Raw genomic sequence first — 19,571 nt, 5'->3', positions numbered from 1 at the left:
GGAAGGTGCACACTTAACTGCTGTGCCACTGGGCTGGCCCCTGATCTTTACTTTTTTGTTTCCCAATGTACATATCTTACAGGTTTACTCATTCATGAGGCTTTAAAGACTCTCCAGTTTGTATTTTTAATCTCTTGACTCTCTAGATCACTTGACTTGTATTTCAGTTTCTGACTTGATGTCTTTAATTGAAAGTTCCTCTTGAACTCACTCTGTTCTAAGTCAAACATCTCAAGCCTTATAGTCTATTATTTCGACTCCATTTTGGTCAGTCACACCATCATTTTGGTAAATCAAACTAGAAACCAAGAAGTCTTCCTTAACTATACCTCTTCCCTCCCTTCTTTCACTTCTTCCACGTCAACTTGATCACTGTGTCCTATCAGATTTTACCTCCTGAGATCTCAGATTTGCCTTTTGTTATCTATGCTGCTGTGACTGCCACAATTTTTGTTCTTAGCTTCTATCCTGGATTTGTTTTTGTAATCTCGTAAATTTACACTTACTCCTTGAAATGTAATTTGAGTCATCCCTCTTGCATAGTTAGTTGCTCTGCCCTCAGTGCTTCCTTTTATTGCTTCTTATGTTGTGGTATCATCATCTTTATATCTGTCTCCTTCAGCAGACAGTAAATTCCTCGAGAGGAGGGCTGTCATCTGATTTATCTGTGTGATTGGTTGCTGGCATGCTGCATGGCTCCATGAATGTTTACTGATGGACTAAGCCAGTGCTCAGCCAGTCATGGGGCCAAGACCCAGCTAAAGGGGCTAGGCTGGGTCTCAGTGCCCGCTGTTCTCCTGTCAGCCTCCTGCTTATTTGCTTTTAGGTTTTGCGGCCTTTTTTGCTGCGCCGAGTTAAGGTGGATGTTGAGAAGCAGATGCCTAAAAAGTATGAGCATGTTATCCGCTGCCGGCTCTCCAAGCGCCAACGCTGTCTCTATGATGACTTCATGGCACAGACTACGTAAGGGAGGACTGAGGGTGGGCCCTGGGACCCTAGATTAGAGCAGAGGTGACTGTCAGGATGCCTTATTTATTTTCCCTCTCTCCCAGAACTAAGGAGACACTAGCCACGGGCCATTTCATGAGCGTCATCAACATTTTGATGCAGCTGCGAAAAGTCTGCAATCATCCAAACCTGTTTGACCCTCGACCTGTTACCTCCTCTTTCATCACCCCAGGCATCTGCTTCAGCACCGCCTCTCTGGTGCTAAGGGCCACTGATGTCCACCCCCTCCAGGTAAGTAGGTGCCCCCAGGGTTAGGGGCCCTACCTCAACCCTGCCTGCCCCTCTTTTCTTTAGGCTAGAGTCTGACCTTTTGTATCTTTACTTCTCCTGTCTTCTTAGAACTATTCCCCTAGTTTCTTTGTTTTCTAGCTGTGTGTACTTTAGGCAAACTAATTACTAACCTCTAACCCTGAATTTGCTTGGCCTTCAAAACAGGGATTATAAGGCCTATTCTGCAGTGTGTTTTTGAGAGTTGTGTTAATGTTTTTGGAAGTGCCTGGCATATTAATAATACTTAAATATTATTTTGTTTTCCTACTTCTTCTTTTTGGCCACCCCCCCAATTTTTGTTTTTATTGTGGTAAAATGCACATAACAAATTTTACCATTTTAACCACTTTTAAGCATGTAGTTCGTTGGCATTAAGTACATTCACATTGTTCTGCAACCATCACCACCATCCATCTTCAGAACTTTTGTCATCTTTCCAAACTGAAGCTCCATACCCATTAAATAATAACTCCCCATTCTTGCCCTCCCCTTCAACCCTTTCTGTCTCTATAAATTTGACTACTCTAGGTACTTCATGTCAATGGATCGTATAGTATTTGTCCTTTTGTGCCTGGCTTATTTTGCTTTGCTGAATGTCTTCAAGGTTCATCCATGTTGTAGCATTGTATCAGGAGCTCCTTTTTAATATTGGGTAATATTCTGTTTTGTGCGTGTGTGTGTGTGTGTATGTACATACATACGTACATACATACATGCACGTATTTCACATTTTGTTTATCCCTTCACCTGTCAGTGGACACTTGGGTTGCTTCCACCTTTTGGCTGTCATGAATAATACCACTATGAACATAGGTGTACAAATATCTGTTCGAGTCCCTGCTTTAAATTTTTTTGCGTCTGTACTCAGAAGTGGAATTGCTGGATTGTATGGTAATTCTGTGTTTAATTTTTTGAGTAACTGCCATACTGTTTTCTGTAGTGGCTACACCATTTTACATTCCCACCAACAGTTCACAAGGGTTCTAATTTCTTTATATCATTGACCACACCTCTTATTTTGTTTTGTGTTTTTTTAAGGATTGCCACCTGGGCGAACAACTGTTGCCAATTTTTTTTTTTTTTCCTGCTTTATCTCCCCAACTCCCCCTCCCCCCGTATATAGTTGTATATCTTAGTTGCAGGTCCTTTAGTTGTGGGATATGGGACGCCGCCTCAGCGTGGCCTGACGAGCAGTGCCATGTCTGCACCCAGGATCAGAACCCTGGACCACCGCAGTGGAACGCGCGAACTTAACCACTTGGCCACGGAGCCGGCCCCTTATTTTTTTTTTTAGGATTTTATTTTTTTTCCCCAAAGCCCCCCGGTACATAGTTGTATATTCTTTGTTGTGGGTCCTTCTAGTTGTGGCATATGGGATGCTGCCTCAGCGTGGCTTGATGAGCAGTGCCATGTCCGCGCCCAGGATTCGAACCAATGAAACACTGGGCCACCTGTGGCAGAGCGCGCGAACTTAACCACTCAGCCGTGGGGCCAGCCCCTTATTTTGGTTTTTTGCTAATAGCTATCTCGAGTATTAGGTGGTACCTCACTGATTTTGATTTTCGTTTCCCTAATGATTAGTGATATTGAGCATCTTTTCATGTACTTATTATATATTTTCTTCAGAGAAATGACTATTCAAGACTTTTGCTGATTTTTTCATTGGGTTGTTTGTGTTTTTGTTGTTGAGTTGTAGAAGTTCTTTGTATAGTCTGGATGTTAACCCCTTACCGGATACATGATTTGCAAATACTGTCTTGTTCCACTCTGTGGGTTGCCTTTTCACTCTGTACATAGTGTCCTTTAATGCAGCCTAATTTATCGATTTGTTGTTGTTGTTGTTGCCTTTACTTTTGGTGTCATATCCAAGAAATCATTGCCACACTGGCCCCTTTGACATCATGCTTTTGTGTTCCTTTTTTGTGCCAGCGGATAGACATGGGTCGCTTTGATCTTATTGGCCTGGAGGGTCGTGTCTCTAGATATGAGGCTGACACATTTCTACCCCGACACCGCCTCTCCCGCCGGGCACTGCTCGAGGTTGCTACTGCTCCTGACCCCCCACCCCGGCCCAAGCCAGTCAAGATGAAGGTCAACAGGTACTAGGGCTGAGGAATAAGGGGATGGGTGCCTAGAAAAAGTGGCTACAGCTGCCTGGGGGGAGTTGGGGTGAAAAGGAAAGAGTTGGAGGCTAGGCCAGAATGTTTGTATGGAATGGATGCAAAATACTATGGATGGATTGGGGGAGAGAATAAGTAGAAGTGGGTCCCACGCCTTTGTATTTGTCACTGATTTTTTTTTCCCCCTCCCTCTGTTTGGTGCTTTTTGGTTATCTTGAATTTCTTTCCCTCTTTCTCCTTTGTGTCTTTTTCCTCTCCTCACTTTGCTTTTATAATCTCTGTCTGTCTGCATCATCTTCCTTATTCCTTTCTTTTCCTAATCCTTATTCTCCCTTTACCCCCTACCCACTCCCTTGTTTTTTGCTCACAGGATGCTGCAGCCAGTGCCCAAGCAAGAAGGCCGGACAGTGGTGGTGGTGAACAGCCCACGGACCCCCCTGGGCCCTGTCCCAGTTCGACCCCCTCCAGGCCCTGAGCTCTCAGCCCCGCCTACCCCTGGCCCGACCCCCCCAGTGCTGCCAGCACCACTGATGGTGTCAGCCTCACCTGCTGGGCCCCCGCTTATTCCAGCATCCCGGCCTCCTGGCCCTGTTCTGTTGCCCCCACTGCAACCAAACAGTGGTCCTCTACCCCAGGGTGAGTTGCAAAGGAGCCAGGATACTGGGGGGGTGCTTCAGGCGATTGTTCAGATTGGGAAAGAAGTAATGAAATTAGTGTTTGAGCAGCTGGGTTGGAGTCAGGGGTGTGGTGTTTGACGGGCTGGAAAGGAGTATGTATGGAGCCTTCTGGGAGCAGGCTAAGGCTCTAGTCAGGGTATATCTGACAGGTGTTTGCTTTGTGTCTACAGTGTTGCCATCCCCCCTGGGGGTCCTGAGTGGGACCTCACGGCCTCCCACGCCAACCCTGTCCCTGAAGCCGGCCCCACCTGCCCCTGTTCGCCTGAGCCCTGCCCCACCCCCAGGCTCTTCCAGCCTTTTGAAGCCCCTGACAGTACCACCAGGCTACACCTTCCCTTCTGCTGCTGCCACCACCACCTCTACGACCATAGCCACTGCTCCCACCACAGCAGTGCCAGCACCTACTCCTGCATCACAGCGCCTCATCCTGTCTCCTGATATGCAGGCTCGCCTGCCTTGTAAGTTCCCAGGGCTCTGTGAGGGTGAGAGACTTGAGATGGAGGAAGGCTTATATGCCATGGAGCTGTAGAAGAAAAGCTTGGGAATATGAGAGTATCAAATTCTAGGTAGCTAATATATGTTAGGTATTTTGCCACACATTGGTAATTCATAATCAAGTAAGAGCCCTTGAGGAGTTCACAGTCTGGTGGAGGAGATAACACATGGATAAATAAATAGTGGTAAGCCTAGCAAGAGAAAATTGTTTGGGATAAAAGGGCAGTGTAGAGGAGGGGGTGGTGATTAGCTCAGTATGGTAGCAGGCCATTAGAGGATGTGAAGGAGATGGTTAGGCAGACAAGTGGGCTTGGAAGGAGTAAGTAGCATGTCAAAAGTTCAAAGGCTGTAGATTAAGACCAAGTTTGTTGGAATATGGTAAATTGAGGGGATGGGTCGGAGGAACTGGAGACGTGTGCCTCATGAGGGTCTGAGAAGTGGTGTTGAACAGAGTGAGCGCTGTGTACATTAAGCCCCTTCTTTGTTCATAGCAGGTGAAGTGGTCAGCATCGGGCAGTTGGCCTCACTGGCACAACGTCCAGTGGCTAGTGCAGGGGGAAGCAAACCTCTCACCTTCCAAATCCAGGGCAACAAGCTGACTTTGACTGGTGCCCAGGTGCGCCAGCTTGCTGTGGGGCAGCCCCGCCCGCTGCAAAGTAGGTAAAACCCACCCCCGTCCTGCCTTTTTCCTCCTCTTCCTTGTCCCCTTGTTTTTGTGGCTCTTCAGATGTCAGCCTTTATGTTTCTTTCCCTAGCTTTTGGTGGGTGGGGCCAAGGGGAATGGTTGGAGGGGGTCTTTTAATAAAGGTAGGGATGAGGTCATTCTAGAAAAGTTATCTTCTCTCTATTCTTTCTTTCTCCTCTTGCCCTTGCCTCTGTCCTCCTCCAGCTGATGGCTGCTTCTCTCTCTCTTTCTCTCTTCCCTTAACCCAGGGAATGTGGTGCACCTGGTGTCAGCAGGGGGGCAGCACCACCTCATCAGCCAGCCTGCCCATGTGGCCCTCATCCAGGCCGTGGCCCCGACCCCTGGCCCTACCCCTGTCTCTGTGCTGCCTTCTTCGACCCCCAGCACCACCCCTGCCCCTACTGGCCTCAGCCTTCCGCTTGCTGCTAACCAGGGTGAGGCTCCTGGCCTTCCTACTTACTTAGCCCTTGCTGGCCTTGGTCTTTCCAGGCATACCGTGGGCTACTGTCTGTCCAGCCTTCCCTCAGTGTTGCTTTCCCTAGCCAGTATCTTGGATATCTTTCTGCTACCCTTTCCTGCCCCTGGACTACTTCTATCCTTTGGGTCTCTTGTTTCTTTTCTACCTTCCCCTCAATGTAGCTTCCTCTTGCAGTGCCACCAACCATGGTGAATAATACAGGCGTGGTGAAGATTGTAGTGAGACAGGCCCCTCGGGATGGACTGACTCCTGTTCCTCCGTTGGCCCCAGCACCCCGACCTCCAAGCTCTGGGCTTCCAGCTGTGTTGACTCCACGCCCCACATTAACCCCTGGCCGACTACCCACACCTACTCTGGGTACTGCCCGGGCCCCCATACCCACGTCCACTCTGGTGAGGCCCCTTCTCAAGCTGGTCCACAGTCCTTCGCCCGAAGTCAGTGGTGAGTCCAGGTGGCTGAGGCCAGAAATTTTTGTCAGGAATGGAGATAGGGTGGCCCTGAGGGTTTCTTAGTCACGACAGATCTCTTAATTATCAGCATACTGATTCATTTTGCAGTGAGCCCCAGAACTGGGCTGTGGAGCCCTTGCCTAATTCCAAGATACATTTCTTGGATCCTTGGAAAGAAAGGAAATGTTAAGTTGTCAGATTCTTTGGATCTTTGACCTCATGGTGTGGGAGTGAAGGTTTTTTGGGAAACAGGTGAAGCTGGGCGGGTAGGGTAAGGGAAAGGGTGGGACAGGGTAATAGAGGGAGTAACTCTGGGGCTAACTCATCCTCTGTCTCCACAGCTTCAGCACCCGGAGCTGCTCCCTTGGCCATCTCTTCTCCTGTCCCTGTGCCATCCTCACTCCCTGGGCCAGCCTCACTCCCTGGGCCAGCCTCTTCTCCAGTGCCAGTTCCCAACTCCTCTACCCTTGCTAGTCCTGTGTCCTCTACAGTCTCACTTCCAGTGTCATCTTCACTCCCCATCTCTATCTCCTCCACACTTCCTGCCCCAGCCTCCGCTCCAGTCACCATTCCCATATCAACCCCCTTGCCTGTTTCGCCTTCGGGTCCAGCTCTGTTGACCAATGTGACTCCAGCACTGGCACCTGTTGTCTCAGCGGCTCCTGGACCTCCCTCTTTGGCACCAGCTGGGGCTTCCCCGTCAGCGTCAGCCTTGACTCTAGGTTTGGCCACAACTCCATCCCTGTCCCCATCTCAGGCACCGGGTCACCCTCTGTTGTTGGCTCCAACCTCTTCACACGTTCCAGGGTTGAACTCAGCCATGGCCCCAGCATGTTCACCTGTCCTGGTGCCAGCTTCTGCTCTGGCCAATCCTTTTCCGGCAGCACCAAATCCAGCTCCAGCTCAGGCTTCCCTTCTGGCTCCAGCACCTTCTGCATCTCAGGCTCTAGCCACCTCTCTGGCTCCCATGGTGGCTCCACAGACAGCAATCCTGGCGCCTTCTCCAGCTCCTTCCCTGGCTCCTCTTCCAGTCCTGGCTCCATCGCCAGGTCCCGCTCCTGTACTGGCTCCATCGCAGACTCCAGTTCTGGCTTCATCATCTACTCCGGGAACTCCTTTAGCCTCAGCTTCTTCACTGGTGCCAGCCCCACCTCCTGTGTTGGCTCCATCATCAACTCAAACTATGGTACCAGCCCCAGTTCCGTCACCTCTTCCGAGCCCGGCTTCTACACAGACACTGGCCTTAGCTCCAGCTTTAGCATCCACTCTTGGTGGCTCGTCTCCTTCTCAGACACTCTCTTTGGGAGCAGGGAACTCCCAGGGGTCCTTTCCAGCTCAGACATTGTCATTGACTCCAGCATCATCACTAGTACCAGCTCCAGCCCAGACACTGTCTTTGGCACCAGGACCACCACTGGGTCCATCTCAGACGCTGTCTCTGGCTCCAGCTTCTCCGATGGGCCTGGCCCCAGCTCACACGCTGACTTTGGCTCCAGTATCATCATCTGCTTCACTCCTGGCCCCAGCTTCAGTGCAAACACTGACCTTGAACCCCGCCCCAGTTCCAGTGCCCACCTTGGGCCCAACTGCAGCTCAGACTCTGGCACTGGCCCCAGCCTCAACACAGGCCCCAGCTTCCCAGGCATCCTCCCTTGTGGTTTCAGCATCTGGCGCCGCTCCCTTGCCTGTCACCATGGTATCCCGGCTGCCTGTTTCCAAGGATGAGCCTGAGACACTGACATTGCTCTCTGGTCCCCCCAGCCCTCCCTCCACTGCTACCTCGTTCAGTGGTTCCCGGCCTCGACGCCAACCCCCACCACCACCTCGTTCCCCTTTCTACCTGGTAAGTTTTACTGCCTCACAGGAGAGGGAAAGGAAGTTGAGTTTCTTTGGAGTGTTGGTAGAGTAGATGGAACAGAATGTCACTTTTGTCTTGGTAAATTACAAAGCCTAGTTTTGTGGACCTAATACTTGAGTACCATTGGACAAGTCCCTTCTGTTCCCTGAACCTGTACTCTTACCTGTAAAATGGGAGTAATAATCCATGTTCTATGTTTCTCAGAGGGGAGTTGAGGACCTAATGTGCTTTTATTTTTTGTGAGGAAGATTGTCCCTGAACTAACATCTGTGCCAGTCTTCCTCTACTTTGTGTATGGGACGCCGCCACAGGGTGGCTTGATGAGCGGGATACCAACCTGCAAACCCCGGGCCAGTGAAGCGGAGCACACGAACCTAACCAGTACACCACTGGGCTGGCCCCCTAATGTGCTTTTAAAACTATTTATTACTGATGTGTTCAAGGCTTCCTTGTTACTGTTGGCCTCTTTGGTTCTTGCTTACTCTTTTGAGTGTTAGCATCTAATTGCCTCATTTTACAAGTGAAGAAACTAGCCCACTAAATGATGTTACAGAGGTTACGCAACTTTTGAGAACAAAGTTGGGCTGACTCCATTCCCCACGAGGGGCAGTCCTCAGAGACAGGAAAACTTTTCTCACTTGTTAAAACCACCACTATTGTCAAATATTTTAACTTCTAGGGCAGGGTGACACCATGGACTACAGTTCCCTAAAGATCATGAGCCTCTGACTTTGCCTCTCATCTCTTGTAGTTTTTTACCTCCATGGTGATTAAGTGGGCAGTAAGAACTCTCTTCCCTGTCCGTTGATGAACTGTTAAACATTTTTTTCTGTCATATATATATTCTGTATGTGTTTGGTTAAGTTAAACTTAAAACTCAGAGTAAATAACCCCAGGAACAAATAAGGAGAAGGTCTAGTGAGTCCCTCCAGGCCCTCTTGTCTTTTTCTTACTCTTATTAGAGCTGCTTCTTATTCTTTGCTCAGTCCCTCACACTCCATCGGTGCCACCGACTCTACCTTTGATCTGTTTCTAATGCTGCATGGTTGGTCTGGCTTGTTGGAAGTAGAAGAGAGCCTAGATCTAGCCCAAGGGTGATAACTTCATGGTTTGCTAAATTTTGTTGCTCTGCAAGTACGTAGCAGCTTCTTGAGTTCTTTTTCTTTAAACAGTTTGAGGTGTAAATCACATACCATGCAGTTCACCCATCTAAAGTGTGTACAATTTAGTGGCTTTTAGTATTTTTACAGAGTTGTGCAACCATCACCACAATCAACTTTAGAACATTTTCATGGCCCTAAAAAGAAACCCCACACCCTTAGCCATCATCCCCTAACCCCTCCATCCCTCCTTGCTCTAGGTAACCACTGTCTGCTCTGTCTATAGATTTGCCTGTGGAGTCATATAATACATGGTCTTTTGTGACCGGCTTTTTTCACTTAGCGTAATGTTTCTGAGGTTCATCCATGTTATAGCATACATCAATACTTTATTTCTTTTTATTGCTGAATAATATTCCATTGTATAGATATATACCACATTTTATATATCTATTCCTCAGTTGATGGGGACATCTGGATTATTTTTGGCTGTTATCAATAATGTTGCTATGAACATTCATGTATAAGATTTTGTGTCTTTTCATTTGTTTTCAGTTATATTGGATGTGTACCTAGGTGTGGAATTGCTCAGTCATATGGCAACTATGTTTAACCTTTTGAGGAACTGCCAGACTGTTTTTCCAAAGTGGGTGTACCATTACATTCCCACCAACAGCCTGTAAGGGGTCCAGGTTCTCTACATCTTTGTTAACACTTGTTAATGTCTTTTATTAATTATAGCCATCTTAGTGGGTGTGAATCTTGTGGCTTTGATTTGCATTTTCCTGCTGGCTAATGATGTCGAGGATCTTTTCAGTGGTTGTTGGTCATTTGTCTTCTTTCAAGAAATGTTTGTTCAGATTTTTTTCTCTTTTTAGTTGGGTTATTTTTTATTATTGAATTGTAAGAGTTCTTTATTCTGGTTACAAGTCCCTTTTGAAATACATGATTTACAAATATTTTCTCCCTTGCTACTACGTTTTTTTTTAAGTTTTTATTTATTATTTTTTTATTTTTCCTTCTTCTCCCCAAGCCCCCCGGTACACAGTTGCATATTTTTAGTTGTGGATCCTTCTAGTTGTGGCATGTGGGATGCCGCCTCAGCATGGCTTGATGAGCGGTGCCGTGTCCATGCCCAGGATCCGAACTGGCGAAACCCTGGGCCACCTAAGGGAAGTGCGCAAACTTAACCATTCGGCCACGGGGCCAGCCCCTCTTGCTACTACTTTTGAGAGCTGGCCTGTGTTGATTTTTCGCTCTGCTAGGATGCTTTTTTCCTCAGATCAACAGGACCCAAGAGGCCAAGTTTAAGGTAGCAGTCAAGAAGGGAGATTTAGGACACTGCTGTTTTTTAGGACTATCTACTGGAGTCCTTCATTATTTGTTCATTCTAATAACAGATGTTTATTGAGAGCCTACTTTATGCCAAGTACTGAGCTAGATACTGGTGATTATAGTGAGCAAAATCAGATATGGCTCATGTTACATGGGGCTTATAGTTTAGTAGGTAGAAGACATTAATCAAAGAATTATACAAATGTAACACTACAAGTATTATAAATGCTACAAAAAAAAAGAGTTTGGTGGAGTTTTTTGTTTTTCCTTCTCCCTGAGGCTCCCCCAGTACATAGTTGTATATTCTGGTTGTAAGTGCCTCTGGTTGTGCTATGTGGAACAACACTTCAGTATGGCTTGATGAGTGGTGCCATGTCCGCCCCCAGGATCTGAACTGGCAACACACTGGGTTGCTGAAGCAGAGCATGCGAACTTAACCACTTGGCCACCGGGCAGGCCCGAGTTTGGTGGTTTTATGGTCTGTGAAACTGGAAGCACAGAGATGGGAATGGATTGGGTCAAAGTCATACAGGTTCCTGTCTGCTAAGGCACCCCCCTTTTCTCTTTGAGGGTGATGATACCTAAATGTCTGGTTAGCTGTTCCCATCTCACCCCATTCCATTCTGGCCACTGGCAGAAACCTTCCTGCTATGGATTTCATTAGCCCCTCTGTATCCTGGTCAGTGATTTGGGGAAGGCTTTTAATAATTGTTTTGGATCCACTGCAAGAAGAGAAATTAACTTGGGTGTTCTGGAGTTAAGTGTTACATAGGAAAATTCCCACAAATCATCCATTCTATAAGCTTATTGGGTTTGTGAATCCTAATTTTGAATATTTAAGCATTCTGTTTTGGTGGTGTGGAAAGATTAGTTTTCTCTTGCGGAGAAGTTTCATTTGACATTGTGAAAGGAGTAACTCCCATTACTGACAACTTGGGAAAGCACTAAAAGCATAGTGTATTTTTTAGTCTTATGGTTTCCGTATATTATGTTTAACTCTGGGAGGAATTGTCAGGTTTTCTTTGAGGACACTGATTACTTTTTCTGTTTTTTTTTCTTCTCATCCCCAGGACTCTTTGGAGGAAAAGCGGAAGCGGCAGCGGTCTGAACGCCTGGAACGGATTTTCCAACTTAGTGAGGCTCATGGGGCCCTGGCACCAGTGTATGGGACTGAAGTCTTGGATTTCTGTACCCTGCCCCAACCTGTTGCCAGCCCCATCGGCCCTCATTCTCCTGGTCCCAGCCATCCCACCTTTTGGACTTATACCGAGGCTGCCCGCCAGGCTGTACTGTTTCCCCAGCAACGACTAGACCAGCTGTCAGAAATCATTGAGAGGTTGGCAGGGCTAAGTGCTAATGGGAAGAGGGTCTTGGGGCCTCTGAGTGCATGTGTTGATTAGGGCTGGTGAAGGTGATGGGGCCTTTTAGAGTTCCATCTTTTATACTGCTTGCCTTCTTCCTTTCTCAGGTTCATCTTTGTCATGCCTCCTGTGGAGGCACCTCCCCCTTCCCTACATGCCTGCCACCCACCTCCTTGGCTGGCCCCACGTCAGGCAGCCTTCCAGGAGCAGTTGGCCTGTGAGCTCTGGCCCCGGGCTCGTCCTCTGCACCGTATTGTATGTAACATGCGCACCCAGTTCCCTGACTTGAGGCTCATCCAGTATGATTGTGGTGAGTTCATTGGCCAGTGAGGATCCCTTGACCTTTTTTCCTGTCTTAGTAGCAAGACTGTTATATGAGAGGGATGCTGTATGTAAGGTCTGTGTGGATTTCACTAAACATTAGAGAGTTTTAGGTTATGCTTATGGACCAGGTAGAGAAATGTAGGCCTTATGGATTCTTGACATTTATGGATTTGATGAAAGTTGACAATGTGTGCTAACTCATTTATTCATTCAGTGATTTATTTTGTGAACATGTATTATATTTTACTAATCATTTGAGATGCAATGGCGAATGAGATAACAGCATAGAGTTTTTAGATTTATGGAAAAAGGTGTGTGGTATATAAGACTATACATTAAATAGTAAATTTCCTTTTGGGAAAAGACAAGGAATCCTGTCTTTTGGTTAGAATCCTATTGGTTAGAATGCATTTGGTGGCAGGTAACAGATAACCAACCAACAGTGGCTTAAACTACAGGAGCATTTATTGTTTACTTAATGAGAAATGCTGAGAATAGTGGAGTATGGCCAGTTCAGCAGTGAGCCACGAGCCCTTCCCTAGAGCAGTCACTGACAAAGGGAAATGGCAAAGAAGAACTATGTCTTATTTGGATCAGTCAGGATTCATTTTCTGGGATTGAGTTGGGGCTTGCCTTCCCTGAGATCAAGGGATCTGTGCCAGGTATCCCTAGTGTTAATCAGGTTCTGTTAACCAAGAATGGCTGTTGGACAGTAGCGAATAGTTTCTGTCACAACCCTGCACAGATATTTCTATAGTAACATGTTTGGAGAGTTCCTAAATGTCTTAGGATGTAAGAAAGCAGAATTTTTTTTCTTTTTTTTTTTTTGAGGAAGATTAGCCCTGAGCTAACTACTGCCAGTCCTCCTCTTTTTTGCTAAGGAAGCCTGGCCCTGAGCTAACATCTGTGCCCATCATCCTCTACTTTTTATATGTGGGATGCCTACCACAGCATGGTGTTCCAAGCAGTGCCCTGTCCACACCTGGGATCCGAACCGGCGAACCCCGGGCCACTGAGAAGCAGAACATGCGAACTTAACTGCTGCGCCACCGGGCCAGCCCTGAAAGCAGAATTTTTATTAATATGTGCTCAATACATATTTTAGTAAAAAAGTAATTTTATAATGTTTGAAACCATTCGGAGTACATGAATTGAAAGTCTTTGTTAAAAGTGTTTGAATCGACTTATCAGAAATGTTACAGAAGTTATTTCTTTGTTTGATGGAAAGTTGAAGTAGATAAGCTCCTAAGATCCTGTCTCTATAGTTCTGAGCTCAGTGACCTTCAGTCCTTGTCTGTAAGCCATGCCATCAACAGATCTGTTGATGTCTATCCTATGAATCAGTTCTGTGTTTCAGCTAGTTTAACTCAGTGTGGTACTTAAACATCTCTTGCTCACACACCATTGAGGATTCCTTTTTTCACATTCAGGGTCTGTGTTACCCTATCCCTGGTTCTACTCAGGGAGGTTAGATCTAAGACGAGAACAGACTGAAGAGGGGAGCCCTTCAGGGGACAAAACGTGAAGTTAAATACTTTTGATCTGCTAGGCTAATCGAAACCCTGGCCTAAAGCTTTGATTATTTTTCGACTACAGCCTTCTAGTGCTGAGCCCCATTCCAGCTTATAGCTAGCTTCCTTTACCCCTTCGTATCTCTTCAGGAAAGTTGCAAACATTGGCAGTGCTCTTGCGACAGCTGAAGGCGGAGGGCCACCGGGTGCTCATATTCACCCAGATGACCCGAATGCTGGATGTATTGGAGCAGTTTCTCACCTACCACGGCCACCTCTACTTGCGTCTGGATGGGTCTACTAGAGTTGAACAGAGACAGGTAACACAGGCATCTGCAGCCCTTAGCGGCTCACCTAAGCTCCGTCTCCCTTTTCCAGGCCTTGGGGTCCCAGGAGGGGCCCCACTAAGCCTTGGGTCTGTTTTTGGGGATATGTCTCCCAATACTATTCTTTTTTCCCTTTCCCTCTAGGCCTTGATGGAACGATTCAATGCAGACAAACGCATCTTCTGCTTCATCCTTTCAACTCGGAGTGGGGGTGTGGGTGTGAATCTAACAGGAGCAGACACTGTTGTGTTTTATGACAGCGACTGGAATCCCACCATGGATGCTCAGGCCCAGGATCGCTGTCACCGAATTGGCCAGACTCGAGATGTCCACATTTATAGGTATTGCCTAGTCTCCCCTCACCTTGCTTCCCCTTTGCTGATAGGGTTTTATTGATGTATTTGGCTGTTTACACATGGCTTTGATCACCCTATAGGCTTATCAGTGAACGGACAGTGGAGGAGAACATCCTAAAAAAGGCAAATCAGAAGAGAATGTTGGGAGACATGGCCATTGAGGGAGGCAACTTCACCACAGCCTATTTTAAACAGGTACTAAGATCTTCCAGCCTGTGCAGGAGTGAGCTCTTATGCCTGTAGGAGTCACTCTTATTAAAGAGGGTGCTTTGGCCTCCACAGACCTGCCCTTTCAACCACTGGTGCTTCTGATACTTCTAAGAGCTGTCAGCCTCATAGCTGTAGACTTCAGACCGGCATTCCATTGGCTCTGACACTTTTCTCTCTGTTCTCTCCAAAGCAGACCATCCGAGAGCTGTTTGATATGCCCCTGGAGGAGCCATCTGGCTCATCTCTACCCTCTGCCCCTGAAGAGGAGGAAGAGACTGTGGCTAGCAAGCAGACCCATATCTTGGAGCAGGTGATAAAAGAATGGGCTATCCATAGAGCTAATGGTCACAGTGTGTATTGTCTCAGTCTGTTGAGCTTGTCCAGGGGGAAAGAGCTGTTTCCCAGATTACAGTTGGCCTTTGGTAGTTGTGATTAGGTTGTTTATTTGTTCACATGGTTTCATAGAAAAAAGACAGGATTAGGAGTCCTCAGTTCTAGGTTTAAATTCCAACAGTGCTTCTTGATAATTGTGTTTGTTAAACCAAGTCTGTTTAATCTTCTGAGCCTCTTTTCCACTTTTCTGAAATGCTAATGACAAAGAAGTAACTGAGGATTAAATGGCGTAGGATGTAAGAAGTGCTTTGTACATGGTGAAAAACTCGTATTTTCCAAATGTTGATGCATAATAGAATCACTTGGAAAGCTTTTAAAAGGATTCATTCCTGAGCTCCCTGTTAACTAAATCATGATTTTGGAGGGTGAGGTTTAGGCATTGTATTTTTTCAGAAGTAGACAGATGTTTAGGAACTACAGGTGTAGAGTATCACGGGGATGTTTTTCTCGACCAAGTGCCATTCCCTCTTGGCTGAGCATGCTCTAGGCTACTTCTGGAACCCAGTGACTTTGGTGTGAGCTCTCTGGACATTCATCTCAAGGGAAAGATCAGATGTGGTTAGTCTGTCATGAGTCGTCTCAGTGCAGAAAAGACTTAGGGATTTTTTTGTATTCAGAACTTTCTGGGACTGCTTTTCTAAAGAGATCTAAAGGCTAACTCGAACAGAAAGGCAGTAGAGCTAGGGGTCTAAAACAGTTATTTTCTCCCTTGTGGGAATCCTAGTCAAATCCATTCCATCCTATGTGGACCGCTGAGTTGCTTTGGTAGCTTTGAGGGCGCAGAAGAGAATTGAGTTCTGTTGTAAACCTGGTTTGGTATAAACTTAGCCTCAGATTTTTGCTGGAATCAAGTCATAAGATGTAAAGTTCTTTAATTTTCATGGTTTTTTTACCCACACCCTTGCAGGCATTGTGTCGGGCAGAGGATGAAGAGGATATCCGTGCGGCCACCCAGGCCAAGGCTGAACAGGTGGCTGAGCTTGCAGAATTCAATGAGAATGATGTGTTTCCTGCTGGTGATGGAGAGGAGGCTGGTCGGCCTGGGGCTGAGGATGAGGAAATGTCCCGGGCTGAGCAGGAAATTGCTGCCCTTGTAGAACAGGTCAGTGTTGGACCCACTAGTTCTAACCTCACCCTGCGCAACTCCTTCCTCTAGACTCCATGACCCTCGTTTTATTTTCCCTGGTGAATGTAATCAAGGGTGATGGGCCTTGGGCACCAGCTCCGTATGTTCATTACCACTGCTCCTCCCCACAGCTGACCCCCATTGAGCGTTATGCCATGAAATTCCTGGAAGCCTCACTGGAGGAGGTGAGCCGAGAGGAACTCAAGCAGGCAGAAGTGAGTATTTCTAGGGTAGGGATGCAAGTGGGAAGCTGCTCCTTTGTACCTACTCCCCACCCTGCCTGCCTCCCTCTGACCACCCTTTGGGCTCTGTTGTTGGTAGGAGCAAGTGGAAGCTGCCCGCAAGGACCTGGACCAAGCCAAGGAGGAGGTGTTCCGCCTACCCCAAGAGGAGGAGGAGGGGCCAGGGGTTGGGGATGAGGTTTCCTCTGGGACTAGTGGAGGCAGCCACCGGCGCAGTAAGAAAGCCAAGGCCCCTGAAAGGCCAGGGACTCGCGTCAGTGAGCGTCTACGTGGAGCCCGGGCTGAGACTCAAGGGGCAAACCACACTCCTGTCACATCCACCCATCACACCCGCAGCACCTCCACACCTCCCCGCTGCAGTCCTGCCAGGGAGCGAGTTCCCCGGCCAGTTCCTAGGCCTCGACCCACTCCAGCCTCAGCTCCTGCTACAATCCCTGCCCCAATCCCCATTTCAGCCCCAAATCCAATAACCATGCTTCCTGTCCATATCTTGCCTTCTCCCCCACTTCTTCCTTCTCAGATTCCTCCCTCTTGTTCTTCTGCCTGTACCCCTCCTCCTGCCTGTACCCCTCCACCAGCTCATACCCCACCTCCAGCCCAAACCTCTCTCTTAACTCCTTCCTCCCCTCTCCTGCTTGGTTTACCTTCTGTGCCCGTCTCCCCGCCAGTCACCAACCTCCCTTTGGGCTTGGAGCCTGAGGCAGAGCTGTGTGCACAAACATTGGCATCTACTGAGTCCCTGGAGCTGGCTGATATGGCCAGTTCTGAGACGCTTACTCTTGTGCCCGCTAAGGATCTGTTGCCAGTTGCTGTTGAGATCCTGCCTATGTCAGAGAAGAACATTTCTCTCACCTCTACTGCACCTAGCCCAACTCTGGAGGCTGGCAGTGTCCCCAACGGTCAAGAGCAAGAGGTGCCAGAGCCTGCCGAGGGGACCATCCTCACAGTGCTGCCTGATGGTGAGGAGGTGCCTATGTGTCTGAGTGAGAGCAATGGGCTGGAGCTCCCACCCTCAGTGGCATCTGATGAGCTGCTTCAGGAGCCGTTGGAAGCTGACAAGAACTCAGAAGAGCTGGTGGAGTCCCAGACCGCAACCTCCAGCCCTGAGAAGCCACAGGAACGTGTTTCAGCTGAGGTGGCAGCCCCATCAACCTCATCCTCGGCCACCTCCTCACCTGAGGGTTCTTCACCTGTCCGGCCCCCTCGGCGTCGCACCAGTGCCGATGTAGAAATTAGGGGTCAGGGGGCTGGTCGGCCAGGACAGCCTCCAGGCCCCAAAGTGCTTCGCAAGCTGCCAGGACGGCTAGTGACTGTTGTAGAGGAAAAGGAACTGGTGAGGCGACGGCGACAGCAGCGGGGAACTGCCAGCACCCTAGTGCCTGGGGTCTCTGAGACTGGTGCCAGCCCGGGAAGCCCATCTACCCGCAGCATGTCAGGGCCGGAATCCTCACCTTCCACCAGTGGTCCCTGTGAAGCTGCTCCCCCATCCTCACTGTCCACCCCAACTCAGCAGCCCTTCATAGCTCGCCGTCGCATTGAGCTGGGGGTGACTGGTGGGGGCAGCCCAGAGAATGGAGAAGGGGCATTGCTTGCCATCACACCTCCTGCTGTGAAACGTCGGAGGGGGAGGCCCCCCAAGAAGAACAGGTCTCCAGCAGATGCTGGGCGCGGGGTGGATGAGGTGCCTTCATCCATCTCTAAGGGAAAAACCAATGGGGCTGACCCAGACCCTGGGGCTGAAACCCTTATTGTTGCGGAGCCTGTTCTGGGACCCCAGGTTATTCCTGGGCCCCAACCTCTTGGACCCCAGCCAATTCATAGACCCGAGCCCATCCTGTCACCTGTGGAGAAAAGAAGGCGTGGGCGACCCCCTAAGGCACGAGATTTGCCCATTCCTGGGACCATTTCCTCTCCAGGGGATGGCAACTTAGAGAGCCGGACACAGCCACTCCCACTACCACCACCCCTGCCACCACTTCCACCACTCCTAGCCTGTCCCACTGCTACTGTCGCCAACACTGTCTCTACTCTCACCATTTCAACATCCCCCCCCAAGCGGAAGCGGGGCCGACCTCCCAAGAATCCACCATCACCTCGGCCCAGTCAACTGCCTGTCTTGGACCGTGATAGCTCTTCTATCCTTGAGAGCTGTGGCTTGGGGAGGCGGCGGCAACCCCAGGTTCAAGGGGAGAGTGAGGGTAGTTCCTCTGATGAGGATGGAAGCCGCCCCCTCACCCGCCTTGCCCGCTTGCGGCTTGAAGCAGAGGGAATGCGGGGACGAAAGAGTGAAGGGTCCATGGTGGTGGCTGTAATTCAGGATGACCTGGATCTAGATAGTGGGCCTGGTGGGTTAGAATTGACAGCTCCCATGGTCTCATTAGCTCCAAAATTGCGCTCAACCCGGCTGCGTCCAGGGTCTCTAGTCCCCCCGCTAGAGACTGAGAAGGTGCCTCGCAAACGGGCAGGGGCCCCAGTTGGTGGGGGTCCTGCCTTGGCAAAGCGTGGCCGCCTACAGCCCCCAAGTCCCCTGGGGCCTGAGGGTTCAGTAGAGGAGTCTGAGGCCGAAGTCTCAGGTGAGGAAGAGGAAGAGGATGGGACCCTACGCCGCCGACCTGCCCCTCGCCGGCTTGGTGGGGCTACCAACCAAGGGGACCAGCGAATCCTGCGCAGCAGTGCCCCTCCCCACCTGGCTGGCCCTACCATTAGTCACAGAGGCCGCAAGGCCAAGACGTGAATGGGCTACCCCTCCACCTGGGCTTTCTACCATGGCCCCTCTCCCTCTACAACCAGGCCTGACTCTGTTAACCACTACTTGAAGTCTTTTGAGGAGGAAAGCCTCCAGGGAGACATAGGGGCCTTCTCCCTTCTTTCCACCAAAGTAGGGGGTAGGCAACTGGTTGTCATGAAAATGGGGCTCTTCACATATCCCCTTCCCTTCCACCCCACATGGCTGGGCAGTGTTAAGGGTGGCAAGATAGTCTCTGTCCCCACCCCCTTGTACTTGATTCCCCAGCTATCTTTCACAGCCCCCAACCCTTAGGGGAAGGGAGAGGGGCTTCGCTAAATGAGTTTTTTTTTCTTTTTTTTTTTAAGAAGAAAAAATAATAAACTTAGTTTCTGTATGAGCATCCGCGTAAGGAGGCTTCTGATTTTCTGGTCTGGTGGAGGGTTGGATGGGAAGTTGGGCATCATTTTTCTCCTGTCTCTTGCTGTTGCCAAGACCCTGGTACCTGATCTCTAACCCAGA

General features: G+C 48.9%; 1 protein-coding gene across 6 annotated transcripts in view; it reads left to right on the top strand.

Moving 5' to 3' along the window:
* The window catches only part of SRCAP (Snf2 related CREBBP activator protein), a 31,917-nt gene extending 12,468 nt beyond the window's left edge, over window positions 1-19,449 (top strand). For 4 of the 6 annotated variants that reach the window (XM_070568003.1, XM_070568005.1, XM_070568004.1 and 1 more), the window contains exons 17-34: window positions 827-963; window positions 1,053-1,239; window positions 3,208-3,377; window positions 3,769-4,034; window positions 4,246-4,533; window positions 5,062-5,226; window positions 5,504-5,689; window positions 5,908-6,174; window positions 6,524-8,025; window positions 11,546-11,811; window positions 11,944-12,146; window positions 13,822-13,991; window positions 14,142-14,338; window positions 14,434-14,548; window positions 14,754-14,873; window positions 15,864-16,058; window positions 16,214-16,297; window positions 16,404-19,449. In XM_070568003.1, coding sequence (XP_070424104.1) covers window positions 827-963; window positions 1,053-1,239; window positions 3,208-3,377; window positions 3,769-4,034; window positions 4,246-4,533; window positions 5,062-5,226; window positions 5,504-5,689; window positions 5,908-6,174; window positions 6,524-8,025; window positions 11,546-11,811; window positions 11,944-12,146; window positions 13,822-13,991; window positions 14,142-14,338; window positions 14,434-14,548; window positions 14,754-14,873; window positions 15,864-16,058; window positions 16,214-16,297; window positions 16,404-19,058 — 7,173 coding nt within the window. In that variant the 3' untranslated portion in view covers window positions 19,059-19,449. The remainder of the gene's footprint in view (window positions 1-826; window positions 964-1,052; window positions 1,240-3,207; window positions 3,378-3,768; window positions 4,035-4,245; window positions 4,534-5,061; window positions 5,227-5,503; window positions 5,690-5,907; window positions 6,175-6,523; window positions 8,026-11,545; window positions 11,812-11,943; window positions 12,147-13,821; window positions 13,992-14,141; window positions 14,339-14,433; window positions 14,549-14,753; window positions 14,874-15,863; window positions 16,059-16,213; window positions 16,298-16,403) is intronic. The other 2 variants (XM_070568007.1, XM_070568008.1) reach the window with 1 other exon arrangement.
* Window positions 19,450-19,571: the final 122 nt, after the last annotated feature.

Source organism: Equus przewalskii, chromosome 12, assembly GCF_037783145.1.
Source record: "Equus przewalskii isolate Varuska chromosome 12, EquPr2, whole genome shotgun sequence".
In the NCBI taxonomy this organism is placed as follows: domain Eukaryota; kingdom Metazoa; phylum Chordata; class Mammalia; order Perissodactyla; family Equidae; genus Equus; species Equus przewalskii.
Note: the sequence above shows the minus strand (reverse complement) of the source record. Positions and strands in the feature narration are given on the sequence as shown.